This window comes from Drosophila serrata, unplaced genomic scaffold (genome assembly GCF_035046125.1).
Source record: "Drosophila serrata isolate PLE 108 unplaced genomic scaffold, ASM3504612v1 contig_240, whole genome shotgun sequence".
NCBI classification, from domain to species: domain Eukaryota; kingdom Metazoa; phylum Arthropoda; class Insecta; order Diptera; family Drosophilidae; genus Drosophila; species Drosophila serrata.
The window spans coordinates 3997803-4018894 of record NW_028257138.1 but is presented as its reverse complement, the minus strand read 5'-3'; the positions used below and the strand labels follow the sequence as shown (position 1 = coordinate 4018894).

Below are 21092 nucleotides of genomic sequence, written 5' to 3'. Positions count from 1 at the left end.
ACGAGTCTTTTAAAGGTTTTTAGTAAATGTTATAACACTTTTATTGGCAACACTTTTAGCATCATTTTTGATGTATGTACGTTTAGGTCAGGTTTAGTTCACGGCATTCATTACGGCTAGCTTACGGACTATGTGAGTGGGTTTTTTGTGTGTGTGTTAAAGCTTCGATTTCCTTGTTGGTTATTAACATTAACAATATACATAATATTGTCTAAACAGCACTAGATCCTCCAGAGCAGCGTGGCCAGGAGCAAGGTCACCATCGCAGGCACAGCTTTCACACAGTCTGGACCTGAACTGTGACCCGCTATTGCCGTGTAGTCATCCGGACGCTTTGACTCCCGCTTCTCGGCCTTTTCGCACAAATTTCCACAATTGGCATGCTCGCAAATATCGCAGATATTGGACTTGGGCGCCCTGTAGAACTGCCGGGCACGACGAGCTAGTAATTGAGAGAAATATCTTTAAGATGCTAGAATATCTCACAGATGCAAGCAGTATTGTCTTACCACTGTCGTAGTAATCGTACATGACCACGGCCACGGGTCGGTGCTTCGTCACCTTCACCGTCTTGTAGGCATGCAGAGTGGGACACACCTCCCGCCTGTCCAGGTAATCAAAGTATATCACCACCTTGGTGTTCCTATTCTGCGTCTCCACCTTCTTGATCCGCTCACTCGACTCCAGCGTGGGCAACGTGTCTCGGTCCACAACAAAGCCACTGGGTAGATTAACCTCCATCACGGCCATGTTGGAACGCTGCTCCTCCTCGCCCACAACGGAGACAAAGCTGGCACAGGCCGAGAGATGGAGATAGTCCGCATGAGAGTTCCGATTCACTGTGGGATCGAGGACGAACCGAGGCCAGGCACTGGTCACATTCGTATTATATTTGTAGCTAACCTGGGCCAAGGCCATGCCCCTGCCGGTGGCCGAGATACTTAGGTTCTTGAGATTGTTGGGTAGCTTTAGGATGATATAAAGTAATTATTTGATTCTAATATTTAATAATGAAAGGTAAAATCTCACCTCGACCGACTGCAGGGCCAGTGAATTGCCCCCATTCACATTTATGATGGTTTCTGCACCCTCTCCGTAGTGAAAACCCACTTGGACGTTGTTCCCCTGACTGGAGAAGCGCTCGGCAAAGGTGAGCAGGGCCTGCAGACCCACCACCGTGTCCTGGGAGGCAACAAAGCCTCCCTTGGGGTTCCTTTGATCCATTAACCAGTTCAGAACAGGCAAGGCATCGCCCACCAGGTTATTCTCGAGTAGAGCCAAGGCGGCATAGGCAGAGATCTCCACATTGACACTCCGGGTGGCATTGTACCAAGGCGATTGCTGCTCACCAGACGGTGCCGTCTTATTCCACCATTTAAGACCATCTGGAAAGAGTTTTGTATAGTTATTTATGAAAATATTAAATATTTAACTAGAAAACCTACCTCCTTGGATGGCCATTGAGTCCAGACGCTGCAGGAAAGCAGCCTTGGCATTGTGATTGGCTCTGGTTAAGACATAGGTGCCTATGGCCATGGCATGGAGATTACTTGAGCCATCCAGACCCCTAGTGATGAAGTCCAAGGCCTTGTTGATATTATTACGATACTCTGGATATAGATCCTTAGGAAAAGAAATGTTTTCAATACTATGTACCTTCGCTTAACCATTTTCTTCGCCTGCTTACCACATTTTCCATTAGTGCCAGCGTAACTAAGGCCGTCAGACTAATACCATCATCACCAAATCGCTCAAAGACATCGCCATGCTCCTCGAAACCACCATTTCCGGACTGCACACTGGCCAGATACACGAGAGCAGTCTGCAGGACATGGCTGTCCACTTGGGTGAAAGGAGCCGCCTGACGCAGGGATCGTGCCACGTAGGCTGTCAGCCAGGTGGAACTCCTTTTGGCGTCCAAGCCAAAGGCACTAAAGGCTCCATTCTCATGACGGTAATAGAGAAGTCTTTGATATCCCACAGCCAGGTTGTTGGTGGCTTGCAGTTCCACTTCCGGGGTGAGTTGGCGAAGGCGCTGCAAAAAAAACACATTGAATAAATCATCTAGGACTCCCTAGGTGGTCCTTCAACTTACTCCCAAGTACCGCAACACCATGAGATTAGGCACAAAGTTGACCATTGTTTGTTCCCCGCAGCCGGTGGGCAGTAGGATCAGGTTATTCAAATTCCCCACAATACCACCAATGAGATCTCCCACGGCCGACACCTCGATGCTGGTGGACTCGGGTATGGCATTCCTTGGCACTTGAATGGTGACATTCCTCCTATTCCTGGCATTCGAGTTGAGCTCGAAGAGGAAACCGCGATTCACACGCTCCGTGGCACCGGGATGCTCCACCAGCAGGGTTTGCTCCACAGTATCGCCGGCCTGCGAGGAGGCAGCCATGGCCCTGACAGGCAGTGCACCCACTCTCCTGGGCGTGACGATGAATGACACCGATCGGGAGGATTTGCCAGGAACCTTAAGGGAGCGGCGGCTGGTGAGCTCCACTTCTGTTAAACAATCAAATTAGAATTAATAATTAAGATAAAGTTACTGAGTTACTTGGCTTGTCGGTGGCCTTGGGATCCAGCTGTGGGAAGTCAAAGTCCTGGGCGGTGTTGTAAAATGTGACCTCCACACTCAGGTCACTCTCTCGGTTGTTGTGCACCACAAAAGGAATGGCAATGAGTTCATCTACAAGTTGAATATTTAATAAGCAAATTAAAATGAAATATATTATCCTAAGACCCACCTCTTTTGATGGAGTAAGGCAGCTCCGTGGTTATGTAGAACTCCTTGTAGGTCTCCATTTTTCCCATGGGCGAGGAGAGTCCCAAGCCATTAACCGGATCCAAGGCAAAGGCAGAAACCACCCAGGAAGTCATCTCGCTGGGTATCCTACGGTGAATCGAGTTCCTGCCATCACTGCTCGCCGAGATGTTGAGGAAGAGCCAGGTGTCAGCCGGTTGCCGCATCACATGCACCCTCGGATTGTGCCAGAAGGGTTTGGGCGTGTAGGAGAAGGCATAACGACCCTTGCCCGGTGGCAGGGTATTAACCTCGATCTTGTGGGCGGGTCCAATATCCGTCTTGCGCACAGTGGTCAATTTGTCCTCCTCAGGACCCGTGGAGGCTTCACGTCCTATGGCAGGAGTACTCTCAGCTTCCTTTTCCACAAAGTAATCCGTGTTGGACATGGTTATAACACCGGATTCCTTGCCAGGTGAACCCACTGGCGAGTTGACATCACTAAGTTCGTAGGAGCGCAGGGCATCCATGAGTCGTTGATGGGTCAAGTCGTGGCCACTTCTCAGGGAGGCCGCATTTTGATCCACCATCATGAGACCCACATAGGAGTAGGGTTTGCTGCTGATGCCAATGTCGATATCCTGGCCAGGTGGGGCTCGTATCGGGGCCTCAATTTGAACCTAAGAAGTAAAACCAAGGCTTTAATTAAATGAAGAAATGTATCTACTATATAGGGAAGTCTTTGAAATTTATATTGTACATGTAAATTTTTATTATTATTTAAATATTACCGCATTTAATAAGTTCTCCTGCAATTGTATGATTTGCTCATCGTAAACAAACTCGCCATTTATTACAGTGTAAACAAGCAGCTTGGCACGCGGCATCATGGCAAATGAGGCCAGGAATTTGATGGTGTGGAAAGTGCCATCGCTTACCTAAGGAAATATATATTAAATATTCCAGAAATAATTGATTTTTAAAGTGTATTCCAAACTTACATCCACGCTGCGCGAGAGTATTATATCTCCACGTCCCACCACCTGATACATAAAGTATTTAATGGGCTCAAAAGTGCGCACCACCACGGAGATCTCCTGATTGACAGTGGGCCTGGATATAAATAATCAAATAATAATAATCAGTTAATCAAATAATAAAATATATACTCACTTATCATTCAAGACCTTGGCTGTGATATAGTTTCTGCTGTGAAGATGTTTCCTGGGCACCTTGCCCACCTCACTAATCACACCTTGGTAATCCACGATGATCGAATGGAACTCATCCTGGTCGCCAATGGGCACTGTGAACTTCATCTTGATCTCGCCACTGGCATCCAGGCTGTAGGACGAGCGATTGTACATCTCACTGCTGCCATAGACATTCGTGAGATAGGCTTCGATCTGGGGATTAAAGTCCCTCAGAGGACCGCCATCATTGCGGGCTATTCGGGCCTGAAAAAATCGGGAATTTGTAAAATATATAATTATATTTAAAGATAATTTTTAAGTCCAACTCACTGTGGCCTCGAAGGGTACTCCGGGTATATAGTAACTGGGCACCTTGATGGTCTCCACGCGATAGTGATTCAAGTGCAGGGTCAAAACTGTCGAATAATTCTGCACAGAGCCCGTGGACTTCTCCTCCACCAAGGCATCCAGAAGATACTGCCTCTCATAGTCCTGCTTCAAGTGCAACTCATTCTCGATATCAAACTCAAAGTAGGCATTCCCATCAATGGGCACCACTTTGCGGGTGATGAGATCATTGACAAAGGGCTGCAGGGAGCCAAAGAAGGTGGGATAAATCGACAGAGTAGCCTCACCCACAATTGGCTGGCCAAAAGCGTAACTAAAGGAGGGAAAATATTCAATTGAATAATACCTTTTAAATATATATTTACACTCACTGTGCCCTAACGGTGGCTGCTATTTTTCCATCCTTGTAAATGGCATTCCTGGGCGTATCGATATCCACCACAAACTTGGGCAGGATATGGTCCAGGATCTCGAAAGTCTGCGTGTGCATTTGCTCTGACACCTCCACCACTATGGACCAAGTTCCAAATCTTGGATAGTCCGAGAGTCGCAGTTCGTTTGAGTAAATAGCATTCGTCAGGCGAACATCCTTGTAGCTCCGGATTATATTATCACCCGAGTCCTTGATATCCACATGGACACGTCCATAGGCCCGAGCTGGTTTCAGATTTGCATCCAGGACGAGGACGCGATAGTGCACCAGATCGCCAGGCTTATAGATGCTCTTGTCCATCTGCACCAGCACCGTGTGCTCCTTGGCCTCGAAATGCAGTTGGGTTTCATTGGTGAACTGGACGCCACCAACGCCCTCGGATGTCAGTCGATATCTATCGGGTTTCAGGGCAGGAATCTAAACGGAAATCGAACGGTAAGCTAGAAACATTTTAAGAATCAGATTGCTATATCCCAAAACCCACCTCAAAGTGCAAAAGCTGCGTGGAAAATGGTCTCAGCTCCACGGTTTTAAAGTCCGTGTAGGTGCTTCCCAGGATGCCAACCTTAAATCTGGCAGATTCCGGGGCGTTGTGCAAGCTGACAGCCACATGGAACTGTGAATTGGGACGCACTGTATTCGGGGCGATGATGGAGTACAATCTGGAATAATTTTATTAAGAAATATTTATGAAATGTAAGCTTAAAATATTTTTAAAAATTTCCAATTTATTTCCCTATATATTTTTTTACAAAAAGCCACTTTTTTTTGTTAATTTCTTACAAAACTAACCGGGTCTATAAAAGCCAACAAGCCGCACACCACCTTAACCATAAAAAGTGCCGCCACAAAAGGCAAAAACAAATAGTGAGTCGGAGATTTAATGCCCGTAGATAAGTGGGGATTACACCTATGCTGTTATGCTATCTGGAAACTTAGATCTCTTCCCCTTGCTATTCATTCACGCGCCCAAAACGGAAGACAATGCCCCACGACGACCCGAAAAGAAAGGGGTAATGTACTCTGGCGGGTCAGCATCAAACGCCGTCGGAAGTGGCTTGAAGACGAACTCCGGGGTCAGAGGAACTGCGCCAGAGTTGGCTCGAGCTATAACTATTATTGTTTTTTGTTTTTCTTGTGGTTTTCTTTTGTCTGTATTTATGCAGTATTTTTTTTTCAAACAAACAATTGCAGCTGTGAATCAAAAGAAGACGTTTTTCTCATTTGAATATGATTATATTTTTATAATCATCCAAAGGTTTAATATTTTAATCAGATGTTTCCAAGGAGGCTTTGGATCGAACGACTATATCATATAGCTGCCATGGGAACAATTTGAAAATTTGTAGGAAAAGAAATTATAACTTTTTTAGTTTTCAACATTTTGTCACCTAATTTGAGCTAAGGGCAATTTGTATTGTTTTATAATTTCGGTTTAAGTTTTAAAATCGGACGACTATATCATAAAGATATAATAAAACCGATCGTTAAGTCTCTCTCTGTGTATCTCTGAGGTTTCTTTCTATCTGTCCCTCTCTGCCCATCTCTAGAGATACCTATTTCTCCCTACCACTCTCAGCCCGCCTCTTTCTCTTGCGCGCTCTCTCTCTCTCACTATCTCTGCTCTTCTCTTCACTCGGAGAGTATAAATACGACCACTTCCCTTTGCGCTGACCTCATTCTGTCCGCGGCCTCCGCTCTGTGTACATCGATAGTGATAGTGATAGCGATTACCCTTCCACCCCAAATATATTACCTGATCAATGTAATATATTTGGATAACCAGGAAGAAGCGTAATTTAAGTATACAAAAATATAGCTTTACGCTGGAAGCAATGATGACGTGTATCCTTTACTGCGGTAAGTCTTAACTATGACAATTATATTATGTAAATAGATGCTGTAGGAGGCATCAGGCCTAGATTTATGATCAGCTGTGATATCTATGCATTTATTTCCCAATTAATTCCCTTTCGCCATGTACCCCATAACTTAATTTTAATTTAAAGTGATTCAGCAATTCGTATTAAGGATATTTAAAACTCAAAGTTAACAGCCTAACTTAATAATAAATTATTAACGATTATTCAACTTCTGATAGATTATTATTATCTTACAGGGTATTATAATTTAAATCAGAAGCCTCATAAACAGTGAAAGAGTCATTTCTGACCCTATATACCATATATATTCTTGATCAGCATCAACAGGCGAATCTATCTAGGTATTTAGAAAAAATAATACATTTTTGCCAAAAAGGTATAAAAAGGCAACAAAATTCCTTGATTTCCAAATACTTAAAAACCTTCGAACAAAAAACATATTTTATAGAGCCTGCCTAAAAAGTCCCAGTTCCCCAAATCAAGTTTTATTTGGCTTTTCCACTCACTTAGCTCACGTTTTTGGGATTACGATTTTTTTTGTCTGTCTTTTAATTTAATTTAGTTTGGAAAGCAATGATTGCGAAAAATTAATGGACTGTCTCCCAACTGTGCCAGCTTTCAGCGTAACTCACAGTTTGTGCCCGGCCTGTTCTAATTCCGATCGGTTTTTAGCCTTTTGGCAGCCTAACCTGTTCCCACCGACAACTAAACAACAACGATTTTCTTTTTCTTTTGTGTTTATGTCACGTTTGTTAGCCCAAAAAATGTAAACAGGTTTTCCTCGCAAAATCTGTTTAAACAATTTCGCTTTTTTGCTTGAATTGTCTGCGGCTTCGAGTTTCCACTTGCTGCGGAGATGTTTCACCTGATTGCCTTTTGCTAAACGAATGCAACCAGGTGGATGTCATAGCTGATCGACGTTCCTATCCGACTTCCCAATGCTCGGAATTCACCTACATGAGCTGGCAAAATCCAGCCTTGAATGACTGCCCCATATATGGCAGCTCGCACTCAACGATCACTTGGATCTGGGCACCAGATGGAGGCAGGAAAGAAAGCCCCAGAAGGTGTCAGAGTCAATCAATCAGGGTTCTTGGCTTAGAGTATAAACTCGCAAAGTAATCACTTCGACCGGTCAGCAGCCTCCCAAGGTGAGCGTGAGCCATCGGAAATGAGTACACAAGTGGCAATCCGTGTTTATGTGTCACCTCCGCTCCAGCAGCATCAGGGTGATTCGAGCGAGACAATTGTTTATTTTGTAGCAATTCTTCTGCAAAGTCTAAATCTTCTTTTGTAGAAAAAGAATGTTGAAAGTCAACGAAATATTTACATTTCTTTGAAGCGATTTTGTTGGGAATGAGGGCGAAGATTCAGCATTCAGCATGAGAACCTATATAACTTTTGCTTTTCTGGACTTTTGATTATATTATTTTATATTGTTTTTAATAAACTCTTGGGAGGAATATGGTAAGGTAAATAATTATTTATTTTATTTTATAACTCATTTTTAGATAATTCTACAATTTTGTGAAGCTTCCTAAAATACTAAGAAACCTAAGAAACGTTAGCTTGGGTTTACTTTTTCTTTAACTAATTAAAAGAAAAACAATTAAATCAATTTTAGTAAGTATAGATATAAGGCATAACTTAAAGCAATTTATTATTAAAACAAGAAAGTAATCTAATTTCATGAAACCGAAATTTGTATACCCCCGCAGAGAAAATCCATTACAACTTAGCCAAAAGTAGATCAATTTTCATTTGGAAAGCTTTCCTATGTTAGTTTTTATTAGATTAATAATTCTGCAGACTCAATATAAAATTAAATTACCATTTTTTTATAGATTTTAGCTATATTTTTATTTGCAAATTTTAAGACAAATCATAAAGTAAAAAACTCATAACTAAGCCAAAAATGCATTCATATCAATTCGGTAAGCGTTCGTATGTTAATTTTTAGCAGGTTAATAAATCTGCATGCTTAATTTAAAAATATAAAAAATTCAATTTTTTTGTAAATTTTTAACAATTTTAACGATGTAAAAACTTTTCAAAATTAAAAAAAATTAAATTCTTGACGGACATAGCTAGATCGATTGAATTTTTGATGCTGATCAATAATATATATGATTTATATGGTCGAAAGCGACTACTTCCCTGCGTTTGATGCTTCTCACTGAAATTATAATATTTTTTATGTGTATACAAATATATATATATAATAAAATTTGTGAATATATATTCATATATTCTTTTACAGAAATGTCACGAACTCTACAGCCAATAAACTGTGTTTAAATAAATGTTTTTTTAAACTCATTGTTCGTAGTAAAAAAAAGTATAAACAAAATAAATAAAAATGTAAGTAAGCCTTCATAAACTTTTCCTTATAAATAATAACGTTATAAAGTTCTTAAAAATGTATTTCAATCGAAATAAAGCACTGTATTTTTGCAACTATAAATATCTGGTATCCAATAATCATTATATAATCTTGTTTCTGTTTTTTTCAATGGCTTGCATCTCCTTTTTGGAACCTCTGGCTCTGCCGGCAGCACCTTGCATCACCCTAATAAGCCTGAGTATATGCGTAGGCGCCTCCGAAAAATAAAACAAAAATCGCGTTGGCTTCGAGCTCATCTCAACTCTTAGCTTGTTTTATTTTTCGCTTCGCTCTTGTGTTGTCAGCTTATTATGACAGTAATAAAGCCCAGGGCTAATTTCTTGATTACACGTTGTTAATTACAGATCGGCGGCATTATCTCTTCTCAGAGTTCTTCTCCTATCCCAAGACTGATCTGTCCCGAAGTTCGTTGTCCAAGTCATTTGTTTTTCTTAATTTTCAAGTGGAACGGTAAAGTGGTAGTGATGTCATGTCCATGTCTGTCACCTGTGGGAGTACCTGGCAAAAGTGTCAGGTGTGTGCGTGTGTGTGTGTGATATACTAACCCCTGAGCAGAGGCTGGGGCCAGCCAGCAGGCGGTGACTAAGATCAGCACTCGGGTGACAGCTTCCATTTCCTTTGAATTTCTTTGAGCGAATTAGAAGTGTAAACACGTTTTCTCAATTGTCTCGATTTTGTGTATTAACATCACATATTAAAAACCAAAAACGCAACTCGAACTTTGCTTCGTCTCTCTCACACTCGCGGTTGCAGCAGCACCGAAAAGCACCGCAAATTGCTCAAGAAAAGCAACAAACAAAAACAACAAAAACCAAACAAGCCGCGCGCGTTTCTGGGTTTTGTTTTTATTTCGGAATTTATCACTTTCGTTGCGGAGCGCGATCACCTGGGACCACCTGTTGTCCGCTCAAAAGCTCAGCGCCAACTAATTTCTCAAGTGGCCAACAGTGTTGCCAACACTTCGGGCCTTAAACAAGCTTAACTGGCCTTTGAGAAAAGCTATATGAAGCAACAACAAATTGTGAAGATCGCCAAAAATATTTAAATATTAAATAGTGTTGTAAGATGTTAGAAAAATATGGCGCACTGAACATTAACATTTCAGACCCGTGAAACGATTAAATAAACAAACTTCAAGTGAAAAACAAACTAATGTTGTACCTGTTGAGCCAACAATTTTATTTAACTTTTCGATTTGTTTATATTAATTAACATTATTTTAATTTTGGCGAGAAACATGTTAAAGCTCTGCCCATTGCTAAGGTTTGTTTCCCTGCTAAGCCAAGACGCCATATTATATCCCAGTTTAAAATTCCTGGACAGCTGTGTTTAATGCTTCCAGCTAAAAAGAATGTCTTTATTCACAAATTCTTTTTGCAAAACACTTTCCTTTTCTTTTCTGTGATTTATACAATTACGTAAATGGTTTATATCTTAAAATGCTAATTATAGTATTTTATTATTTTGTATTTTGTATTTTATTTTTTGTTTCACTTTCCTTGTTCCAATCCAATAACCAATTCGAAACAACGCGTCGCCGGCAATAACATTTTTTTTTTCCTGAAAACAAGTTGAAGTTTTGCAAAAAATATGGAAAATTCTACTAAAAAATTTAGAATCATGGTGAAAAGAATGAACATTAAGCCGCATGGTAATTATTCCTTTCTATAAACTGACCTGTCCATGCATATCCATATTTATTTTCATGGAAAGATGGACCAGCTCGTGACTTCAATGTGGAAGAGGCGAGGACGTCGACGTCGTCAAAAAAGTCATCTCGTCGATGTAATAATTCCATAACATACTTAACAAAATGACCTTTTAAATACTAATATGTATTATATCATATTAGCTTCTCTTACAGAAGAGCATAAGAAAACAATTATAGATTTCGAGAAGGAATTCCGCGTGCTTTTGATGAACCTCAAGGCCTCGCACACGTTGTGGCAGGAAGTGTCTGGAAAACTGAACGCCATCGAGTTGGGGAAGGTTAATCGCGAGCCCTCGCAATGGAGGGCTTCCATTCTTAACTGGCGAAAGCGCGTAATGGGCAAGACTGGGGAAAAAGAGAATATGCGGCCTATCGACACTGCTGCCAAGAAGCATTGGGAAGAACCTTGGTATGTACAGTTGATGTATTCATACAATTTTATATACACTTCACCTCGACTTACTTCTTACCCAGCAATATAACTAAATGATAATCAACATTAACAAAACAAGAAAAAGTTCAGGAAAAAGAAGTAAAGTTAATCTGAACTAAGTTCAGTTGATAGGAAACCTTAAAAAAATTTGTAATTTTCAAAGGTACAAAAGCTTTCTCTCAATATTTGTTTGTTTTGTGTTTTCAATTGCAGCTAAATTAAAACCTTACTGGCTAGCATCAATGGATTGGCGTCTTTCAACTTTAAATATGCAGCTTGAAATAAATATTTACAAGATGTTATTTTTGTTGTGCTAATAAAATTATTCATGCCACTAGCCTCAGATGCTGCCTGTGTCAATTGCTATATACAATCAATTTATAGCTGGAAATACATAACTTGGAAGACTCTCAAATATAAAGATCGAACAAAGTACATCCAATGCTATTACACAAATTGTATTTATATAGATCAATTTGAGCTGAGATCTTATGCGATTATGTTGTGTGGGAAGTTTTCTCGCCCATATTTTCCATATTTTCTTGGCAAAATCTTTTAAAACTAGCTTTAAATATTAAATAGTGTTGTAAGATGTTAGAAAAATATGGCGCACTGAACATTAACATTTCAGACCCGTGAAACGATTAAAAAAGTAACGGTCTAGAGATGGTATTCAAGACTACAAATGTTATCGACAATACCATATGACCACATAATAGTATCGACTGCAACATATCGATACGCGCATAGTATCGATATCCGAAAATTATTCACGTCGCCATCGATAGCGTATCGACTTCCACCTCTAGCGTGCTTCGTTTTCACCCACGTTTTGTTATAATTTAATAAGTATTACGGTCCGAGACCTATTTTTTACGGCGCGCCCAGCAAAAGCAGGACCCCGAAACCTAATTTTAACCAAGGGAGCAGGCTAATAACCGTTTCTCTGCAAAACTGTCACAGTGCTGCGAGTTTGCGGACGTGTGTGTGTGGGTGAGCATTGGAATTCGCCAGTGTGAGTGCGAGTGTGTGAGACGGACCAAAAAAGCCGACATCAGCGCCCATTTTTTGTTGTTGATTCATTAATACGACGCACACACTCTTGCACACACACACGTAAACACGGGCGTGATGCGCCAGTGTTGGTGAGTTGGAGCAGCGCCCCGTCTCGCTCCTACACACTCCGCCAGTTCCAGCGGCGGCAGCAGCAGCAGAAGAAACAGTTGGCGCAGAAAGAGCTCAGGGAGCGGCGGCAGAAGAAGCAGCGCCAACGTCATAAAAATTTGTCATCGCTTTTGGCGAAAATAAAGTCAAACAACAATTATGATCCTGCTGGAAATCAATAATCGGATTATCGAGGAGACGCTCCTGGTCAAATACCGCAATGCCCAGGCCGGGTAAGTTTTACTGTTAATTCCCCCATTGCCACCACTTTCGCAGTGCCGTAATATGTGACCCTATTGCCGCTCCACCATTTTGCCTTATCTACTTTCCCGTCTGCATTCCCGTCCGTTATCACCAGTTTCGATTCCGTTATCAGCTTCGGGATCGCTCCATCTCGCTCACTCTCTTGGGGATATTTCGGGTGTTGTTCGAAGCTTGGGACACTCATCCAATCATTTAGCGCTCCCTCTCCCTCCCACTCACGGACCATATAAGGTTAATTCATTGCAGCTTGTTTATTACATCTTTTGTGCATCATATGCAACTGACTCACCCCGCCTTGAGAGCGAAAGTCAAGTAAATCATAGACTGCCCCTGAGCTCCAGGGGATTTAGCCGTAAAATAGGTCTAGGAAATAAGGATTATGACCACGAAAATTATTTATTTTTACGTGAAATCTCCTAGGGGGAGCAAAAGTGGCATACTTTGGAATGATTCCACTTGTGTCTCAAAGGCTCCTATAACAAATCAGACGAACAGCATCCTGAATGATCACTCATATTATATCAGATGACTTGTGTTCGTGTACAATGACCTAAATATTTTAATACAAGGTTCCGGAGACAAAGTTTACATGCTAAAGTAATCTCTCTTTCCCGTGTCTACAACGCTCCTAGAGTAATAGTACAGAATGGATCACCTTAATCGATCTTATTTGACCAAGATGATTTGTTACCGTGCACAAAACCTGAAAACTATACCCTTTCTTGGGAGTCAAAGTGGCACTCTTGGGATACGATCCCCAAACTGTGTCTCAAATCCTCCTAAAACAAGTTCCATCCAGACGAACGGCATCCTGAATAATCAATCATATTATATCAGATGACTTGTGTTCGTGTACAATGACCTAAATACTTTTAAACCATGTTATTTGACCAAGATGATTTGTTACCGTGCACAAAACCTGAAAACTATACCCTTTCTTGGGAGTCAAAGTGGCACTCTTTGGACACGATCCCAAACTGTGTCTCAAATGCTCCTAAAACAAGTACCATCCAGACGAACGGCATCCTGAATAATCAATCATATTATATCAGATGACTTGTGTTCGTGTACAATGACCTAAATACCTTTAAACTATGTTCCGGAGACAAAGTTTACATGCTAAAGTCATCTCTCTTTCCCGTGTCTACAACGCTCCAAGACTAATAGTACAGAATGGATCACCTTTATCGATCTTATTTGACCAAGATGATTTGTTACCGTGCACAAAACCTGAAAACTAGACCCTTTCTTGGGAGTCAAAGTGGCACTCTTGGGATACGATCCCCAAACTGTGTCTCAAATGCTCCTAAAATAAGTACCTTCTAGACGAACGGCATCCTGAATGATCAATCATATCATATCAGATGACTTGTGTTCGTGTACAATGACCTAAATACCTTTAAACTATGTTCCGGAGACAAAGTTTACATGCTAAAGTCATCTCTCTTTCCCGTGTCTACAACGCTCCAAGACTAATAGTACAGAATGGATCACCTTTATTGATCTTATTTGACCAAGATGATTTGTTACCGTGCACAAAACCTGAAAACTAGACCCTTTCTTGGGAGTCAAAGTGGCACTCTTGGGATACGATCCCCAAACTGTGTCTCAAATGCTCCTAAAATAAGTACCTTCCAGACGAACGGCATCCTGAATGATCAATCATATCATATCAGATGACTTGTGTTCGTGTACAATGACCTAAATACCTTTAAACTATGTTCCGGAGACAAAGTTTACATGCTAAAGTCATCTCTCTTTCCCGTGTCTACAACGCTCCAAGACTAATAGTACAGAATGGATCACCTTTATCGATCTTATTTGACCAAGATGATTTGTTACCGTGCACAAAACCTGAAAACTAGACCCTTTCTTGGGAGTCAAAGTGGCACTCTTGGGATACGATCCCCAAACTGTGTCTCAAATGCTCCTAAAATAAGTACCTTCCAGACGAACGGCATCCTGAATGATCAATCATATCATATCAGATGACTTGTGTTCGTGTACAATGACCTAAATACCTTTAAACTATGTTCCGGAGACAAAGTTTACATGCTAAAGTCATCTCTCTTTCCCGTGTCTACAACGCTCCAAGACTAATAGTACAGAATGGATCACCTTTATCGATCTTATTTGACCAAGATGATTTGTTACCGTGCACAAAACCTGAAAACTAGACCCTTTCTTGGGAGTCAAAGTGGCACTCTTGGGATACGATCCCCAAACTGTGTCTCAAATCCTCCTAAAACAAGTACCTTTCAGACGAACGGCATCCTGAATAATCAATCATATTGTATCAGATGACTTGTGTTCGTGTACAAACGTTTTTAAAGACTTCCTAATATTCTTCTCCGGAGACAAAGTTTACATGTTAAAGTCAGTCTTTTCTGTGTCTACAATGCTCCCAGATTAACCCCGAGATCCAAACGGCATCCTGTACAATTAATTATATTGTCACAGATGGCTTGTGTTTGTGTACATTTTCTTAAGAAACTATATTCGAAATTGGTTGAATGGAGTCAAAGTGGCATATTTTTTTTTATTCCTCGAACTTGTGTCTCAATTACTCCTAAAAAAACTTATAGGCGAACGGCATCCTGAATAATCTTCATGTTATAGCAGATGACTTGTGTTCGACTACAAAACTTATCTAGTTAGAATCCTCTTCGAAATAATAGTCGGAAAAGGAGAAAAAGTGGCACACTTTTGAATATTTCTTCAATTTGTGTCTCAAATTCTCCTATATAAACCAGAAATACGAACGGCATCCTGAATAATTAATTATATTATAACAGATGACTTGTGTTTGTGTACAATATAATTGTTTTTTTACTTTGGGAGCTATTTTATGGCATATTTTAGAATGCAATTCCCTAAATTGTGTGTGAGTTTCTCCCGAAAATATTTTACTTTTTTTAAAACGCATCGAATGCCCTGTTTGAATAAATCAAATAAAACAGTTTAAACTCGAAGGTGCTTACAAACGCCCCAGTTATTAAAAGACAGAACCTTTGTTGCTTTTTCTGGTAAAGATAATCATTTATAAACGAGTTGTGACGATAAGATATAATGTTGTATACGTGTTGGGTGTGGGCAAATGACTAATAAGCAATCGAACTCATCCGTTTAATTTGTGGAACTCTCTTTTCCTTTACAGACTGAAGCCAGAGTCGATTGACATACGAATAGCAGACTTTGATGGTGTGCTCTATCACCTTTCCAATGTGAATGGCGATAAGACAAAAGTGCGGGTAAGTAAGAATCCTCCAAGAAACCGTTTAAGCATTATTAATAATACCATAAAAATACAATTTTTAGATCAGCATATCGCTTAAGTTCTATAAGCAATTGCAAGAGCATGGAGCCGACGAGTTGCTGAAGCGTGAATATGGCAGTCTACTCACAGACACGGAAGAAGGTGCGTCTGCACACAGCTCAGGTTTTAGCTTTTGAACAAAAAGTTAATTACTCTTAATTACTCTTCTGTGCAGGCTACAATGTTTCTGTACTTATCAACCTGGAGGAGATTCCAGAGGACTGGGAGCAAATCGCCAAGAGGATTGGCCTGCTGAAGCGCAACTGCTTTGCCTCGGTTTTTGAGAAGTATTTCGACTTTCAGGAGCAGGGTGAGGAGGGCCAGAAGCGGGCCGTAATTAACTATCGCAACGATGAGACTTTGTAAGTTGAGAGTCATTAAGAGACGAAAAGAAACTCTAAAAAAATGCATGTATTTCAAAGATATGTGGAGTCCAAGCCCGATCGTGTCACCGTTGTGTTTAGCACCATTTTCCGCGATGAGGACGATGTGATTATCGGCAAAGTATTCATGCAGGAATTGAGGGAAGGGCGACGTGCCTCTCACACAGCGCCACAAGTGCTCTTCTCGCACCGCGAACCGCCGCTGGAATTGGCCAATTCGGATGCCAGAGTTGGTGACAATATTGGCTATGTTACATTTGGTGAGTTTATTTTTTTCAGAATTGATTTTTAGTCGGAGTAATATTATAATTTTTATATCGTACGCAGTGCTTTTTCCTCGTCACACCAACAAAGAAACAAGGGACAATACCATCAACCTAATACACATGTTTCGAGATTATTTGCACTACCACATTAAGGTGGGTTTTCTTTTAATACCTATATAAACTAATCTTCTAAATTAAAACCCTTTGTATTTAACAGTGTTCAAAGGCTTACATTCATTCTCGGATGCGTGCAAAAACCTCGGATTTCCTCAAGGTGCTAAACCGTGCCAGGCCCGAGCCTAAAAACACGGAAAAGAAAACTATAACGTGAGTGAATTCTATTTGCAATACTTACCTGCATAGCTAATTCCGTTATCCTTTGCAGGGGGAGAACATTCAAGCGCATCGAATGATGCGTGCAGTATATTTAGTTGTTTTTATATATAAAATATAAAAAAAGAAATAAAAATTGTGTATTAAAATGCGTGTAAACCGAAACGTAAAGTTTGGCAAACCAACTAGAACTAAACTAAAACTAAATCAGATAACAAGTGAAAGAAAGTATTCCAAAACAACCGAACGTTTAAGGCTAAAAATGTAAGCTCAGCAGCAACATAAAATGAACAAAGAATTAATAGTTATGCGTTTAGTAATTGAATTGTGTGCATGTTTTGTTACAGTCACTAGCCAGAGTCATTAGCGTCACAGCAGAACAATATTATTTTTTAATCGATAAAATGAAACCCTAAACTTAAGTGCAACATGAGAATTAAAACTAATAAATCGACTAAATGGGCTGCTACCAACTTGTTATATAGTTGCAATCTGGAGAATTCAATCCCCACAAACAATTAGCCTATATATGTGTAGAGAGATGAAACGCATTTAAAAAACGTACTGCAAACCATATTAACAAAACCTTTGATACCTTTGATCAAGCGCGGAATTCAATAAAAACGAGAAAATCAAATTGCAATATAAAATATAAACAATAATCGATTTTTTAATGAGTTACTCTTATGGGTCTTTTAGATTCCAAGTTTGATCTTCTAGTATTCCCTCTTAATGTGCGAGTCGATAGAAATGGTTGAAAGCCAAACAATTTTAGCCTGTCTAAATTTATTAACTTTCTGTGTGGCATATTTAAACGCATTTGCCGCAATCTTAGGTTACTAACATTTTCTTAAGACTACTATCTCCGCCGGATGCACAATACTATAACAGTTACGTATAACACACACACTGCTTCCCCAAGGAGTGGGAGGCACTTTTAGATCTTAAACTTAACATTCTGCTTCTCATTCATGCTCTCCATGCTGGCCTGTAAGTTCAGATAATCGTTCTGAATGCGGGAACAAACTGAAAGTGGAAGATATGATAATATGACTACTTAATAATGACTTAAGAAATAATGAGCTGGGATATATGTGAATTTTGTGCTACTTACTTATGGGCAGTGTTCTTTCCAATAGTTTGTACAGGGTGCGTGGTGAATTTACAAAGCCCTTAGGGATCATCGTACTGTTCCAGTTTGATATAAGCAAGTGCTGTGATAGGATAGAGATAGAGAGTGAGTAATACTCTAAGCACTGAGAAAAACTCCTTTTTTAACTAAGCTAAGAATGTCTTGGGGTGTGTCTCATTAATTTTAAATCAAATATAAAGTCATCTAGTTTAAATAATTCCTGAAATGTCGCATCTACTTAAGTAATTTTTAGAATTTTTCACATGTTTTCTTCAACAGAAAAGAATTAATGTTTTAAGACATAATATGACCGGTAACGAACTGAAGCCTTATCATTATTTTTTTATTTATATTATTTCTTTTGAAAATGTAGATCTTATATATAGAATTTAATAATCATTTGTTTTTGCTCAGTGTGGCATTAACTAGCGTGCAACAAGAGGAGCCAGCTGGAGGAGTCGTTTATCATTTTTTTTTCTTGTATATACAAATGCGTGTGGGAGGGACAGGAGCAAAGGAGGAGCACCAGACAGGAAAAGGGCTTGGCTCGCATTAGGGTGACAACGAAAACTGGGACAGTGTCGGTACACAAGAAACTTCCAGGCGGTGTGTATGCGTGGATATGTTCAATGGTCTAGGATGTGAGCAACTTCTCTGTCTTACCCTTCTGCAGATCCATATCATCCATTTCCGAGTTCTTGATCTGTTGCAGCTTCTCGCGAAACTTTTTGGTTATCTGTTTGCGCTGGTAGTCCGCCTCGATTTCCTGCTTGGTTCGCGGTATACGGAAGCGTATGCAGCAGCACACCATTATCACTAGGTGTAAGTATTATACATTAATGATTGATATCTATTAATGCCACATTTTCTACCCACTTATTAGCATGAGAATGCCGATAACAGCGGCTATGATGTGCCACACTCGGAATCCCCCAATGGCATCCTTTTCCAGCCACACTTCACGCGGGTCAATGTCAAAGATATCCGTATCGTCATCCATGGTTCCGCCTGATTTATGGTGGAGTTAGCTCCCGAGTCACACGTCCGGCTGCCTTGCCAATCCAGTTACAACTGCTGTCCTGCCTGCCTGACTGTGGGTCAGGAGCGCCTAGGCACTGTCCTGGCTCACCAAATATGTTGGTAGGAGAGGCGGCGGAGGCGTGGCCCCACACACTCCCTGGATATATGGGGTGTAGCCCAGCCATGTGGCGTTCCAAATGGCAAACTTGTAAAATAACAAACAAAGAAGCCCTCGCCCTTTGCCCCGAACAAATGAAAGCTGGAACGCGAAAATGTAATGATAGATATTTTAGTAGCAACAGTGGGGGATTTTATTTAAAAAGGGAATGAACCTAATTTATTTATATATATGTATATTACTTTTGAGATTCAGAAATTAACTATGAATGTATATTGCGAGCAAAGTATAAATTTCATACCGAAAATATTGTACATTTCAGTAAAAGTTTTTATAGAGCTACCAAGTTCCGATTCTCAACATGAGATGCATATATGTAGTTATTGTGTTATAATATTTTAAGGGCAGATTATATTAATTCAAGCTCCTATATATTATAATATCTATATATCTTTACTTATTTTTTTTTTAATATTTCGATTAATGTTAATTCCTTCCAAATCCGTCCCTGGACAGTCCCTTCGTCCATTGTGGATATGAATGTGAAAATGACAACAAACTCAACTCGAATCCAAGAAACTGGGTGCGGCGGCTTGTGCCGCGTGCCTCAGGATAAAAAGCCCCACTCGCTTTGCATACCCTAGCTGGAGTATTGTGGGTGGAGGAATTCAAGGAGGGACAGACCTTTTGGCCTCCCCCAACGAAAGACAACATGCATATGGTTAGTTAGTTAGTTAGTTAGTTGGACGAGCCATGGGCCACCTGCTGGTCACACCCAATTGGTTTGCTTACTTACATTCTCACTATCGGGTCGACGACGAGATGGTAAACTGCAAAAGTCTGGGCGGGATTCCGGAGGCGTCCAGAAGGTGGCCTAATGACTGTGACATTTAGGGGTTGGCGATGAGAATTGTGGGATTGCAATTATTCGAGTGTGCCAAGAGAAGAGTGGGAGGGTATTTTTCAATTTAATCCTACACAGATTATGTACATTTTATTTTTAAAATAGAGCTTTTCATATGGCTTTTAAAAAATGTTGAAGAAAGCTGTGAATTTTATATTTTTTCAAGATATCTAAGACATACGAATTTTTACATTTTGTGGGTTAATAAAATTTTAAAACAGATAAGAACTTTATATAAATGTATAATTTATATTATATATTTATATTCATTCGTTTCTTTTAATTTTAAAATAGATAAGTGCCCGTGCAATGCAAGTTAACAATTTTTTAATGCATTAAAAACCTCTAAAGTAGATTGGTTGAATTTTTATTTCTCTATTTCAATTATAATATAATTTAAATAAAAAAAAAAGAAAACCGTTACAATCGATATCGAACAAAGACGCCACCTGGCTGCATGTAATCGGAGATGGCAGCCCCAAAAAGGAGCATTCACAATTGTCGAGCGACCCCCTCCTGAAGGAAGTTACTCGCCGGATCCAGGCGCAGGCGCCGGAAACAAGGTCCGTCTTGGAGCATCAGCGAGTGGGGCAGCAGCACTCATTCACCTACTCATTCAACAAAATATGTGCTATCCCCGAATCAGTTTCAGTTCAGGCTCTCGTTCGGTGGCACATCGCTGGGCGCTCGTCGCAGAGAGAAGGCATGCAGAGAAAATATCTAGAAAGTAGAAAGTTGCTGAAAAAAAGTTAGAGAGCAGAGGCAGAAGCCACCAACCAGGCTAAGCGAAAACTGGGGAACAAATTCGGAAAAGGAATAGCTATATATTGAAACGGAGCAGGCACACGCACACCCAGCAGCAGCAGGAATCGTGGCGCTATATAGTATTATCCTCGGATCGAATCGCAATCGCAATCGGTGTGCTCGGGGTGTGTGTGCGCGCGAGTGTGCGAAGGCGAGAGTGTGTGTGTGTGCGGAGTACATATGTAATAGGGCCATGAAGTTTTATTGAGAAAAAAAAATATATAAGCGAGA

At 40.4% G+C, this 21092-nt stretch overlaps 4 protein-coding genes and 1 long non-coding RNA gene across 8 annotated transcripts; 2 read left to right on the top strand and 3 right to left on the bottom strand.

The window, feature by feature from the left end:
• Positions 1-16: 16 nt before the first annotated feature.
• Tep3 (Thioester-containing protein 3) lies at positions 17-10029 on the bottom strand. The gene is made up of 15 exons (XM_020943489.2): positions 9559-10029; positions 5211-5388; positions 4665-5143; positions 4276-4606; positions 3926-4209; positions 3754-3865; positions 3544-3690; positions 2757-3432; positions 2567-2698; positions 2096-2514; positions 1688-2035; positions 1446-1623; positions 1030-1385; positions 510-966; positions 17-442 (listed from the first exon to the last, which is right to left on the bottom strand). The coding sequence occupies exons 1-15, from the start codon at positions 9624-9626 to the stop codon at positions 222-224; spliced, it is 4386 nt and encodes a 1461-aa protein (XP_020799148.2). The 5' UTR covers positions 9627-10029; the 3' UTR covers positions 17-221.
• Positions 10030-10514: 485 nt separating this feature from the next.
• On the top strand, positions 10515-11500 carry LOC110177052 (uncharacterized). 2 transcript variants are annotated; one of them, XM_020943569.2, is made up of 4 exons: positions 10515-10664; positions 10727-10798; positions 10866-11133; positions 11371-11500. In XM_020943569.2, exons 1-4 carry the CDS (start codon positions 10604-10606, stop codon positions 11372-11374), a joined length of 405 nt encoding a protein of 134 aa, XP_020799228.1. In that variant the 5' UTR covers positions 10515-10603; the 3' UTR covers positions 11375-11500. The 2 variants fall into 2 exon arrangements, with proteins under 2 accessions (XP_020799228.1, XP_020799229.1); XM_020943570.2 differs by lacking the exon at positions 10727-10798 and having other exon boundaries at positions 10529-10664.
• A 361-nt stretch (positions 11501-11861) lies between these two features.
• Positions 11862-17539, top strand: Arpc2 (Actin-related protein 2/3 complex, subunit 2). Its single transcript, XM_020943296.2, has 8 exons — positions 11862-12554; positions 15743-15836; positions 15904-16003; positions 16077-16263; positions 16324-16544; positions 16612-16703; positions 16768-16877; positions 16936-17539. Exons 1-8 carry the CDS (start codon positions 12481-12483, stop codon positions 16961-16963), a joined length of 906 nt encoding a protein of 301 aa, XP_020798955.1. The 5' UTR covers positions 11862-12480; the 3' UTR covers positions 16964-17539.
• A 113-nt stretch (positions 17540-17652) lies between these two features.
• LOC110177051 (transmembrane inner ear expressed protein) lies at positions 17653-20406 on the bottom strand. Of its 3 annotated transcripts, none has more exons than XR_015271175.1 (4): positions 18892-20406; positions 18679-18831; positions 17998-18097; positions 17653-17909 (listed from the first exon to the last, which is right to left on the bottom strand). XR_015271175.1 is itself a non-coding variant. In XM_020943567.2 (3 exons), the coding sequence occupies exons 1-3, from the start codon at positions 19013-19015 to the stop codon at positions 17821-17823; spliced, it is 366 nt and encodes a 121-aa protein (XP_020799226.1). In that variant the 5' UTR covers positions 19016-20406; the 3' UTR covers positions 17653-17820. The 3 variants fall into 3 exon arrangements, 1 of the variants encoding a protein (XP_020799226.1); XR_015271176.1 differs by having other exon boundaries at positions 17897-17936; XM_020943567.2 differs by lacking the exon at positions 17998-18097.
• Positions 20407-20701: 295 nt separating this feature from the next.
• On the bottom strand, positions 20702-20950 carry LOC147643984 (uncharacterized). The gene is made up of 2 exons (XR_015271174.1): positions 20835-20950; positions 20702-20777 (listed from the first exon to the last, which is right to left on the bottom strand). It is a non-coding gene; the product is annotated as an uncharacterized LOC147643984 (long non-coding RNA).
• Between the last annotated feature and the right edge of the window lie 142 nt (positions 20951-21092).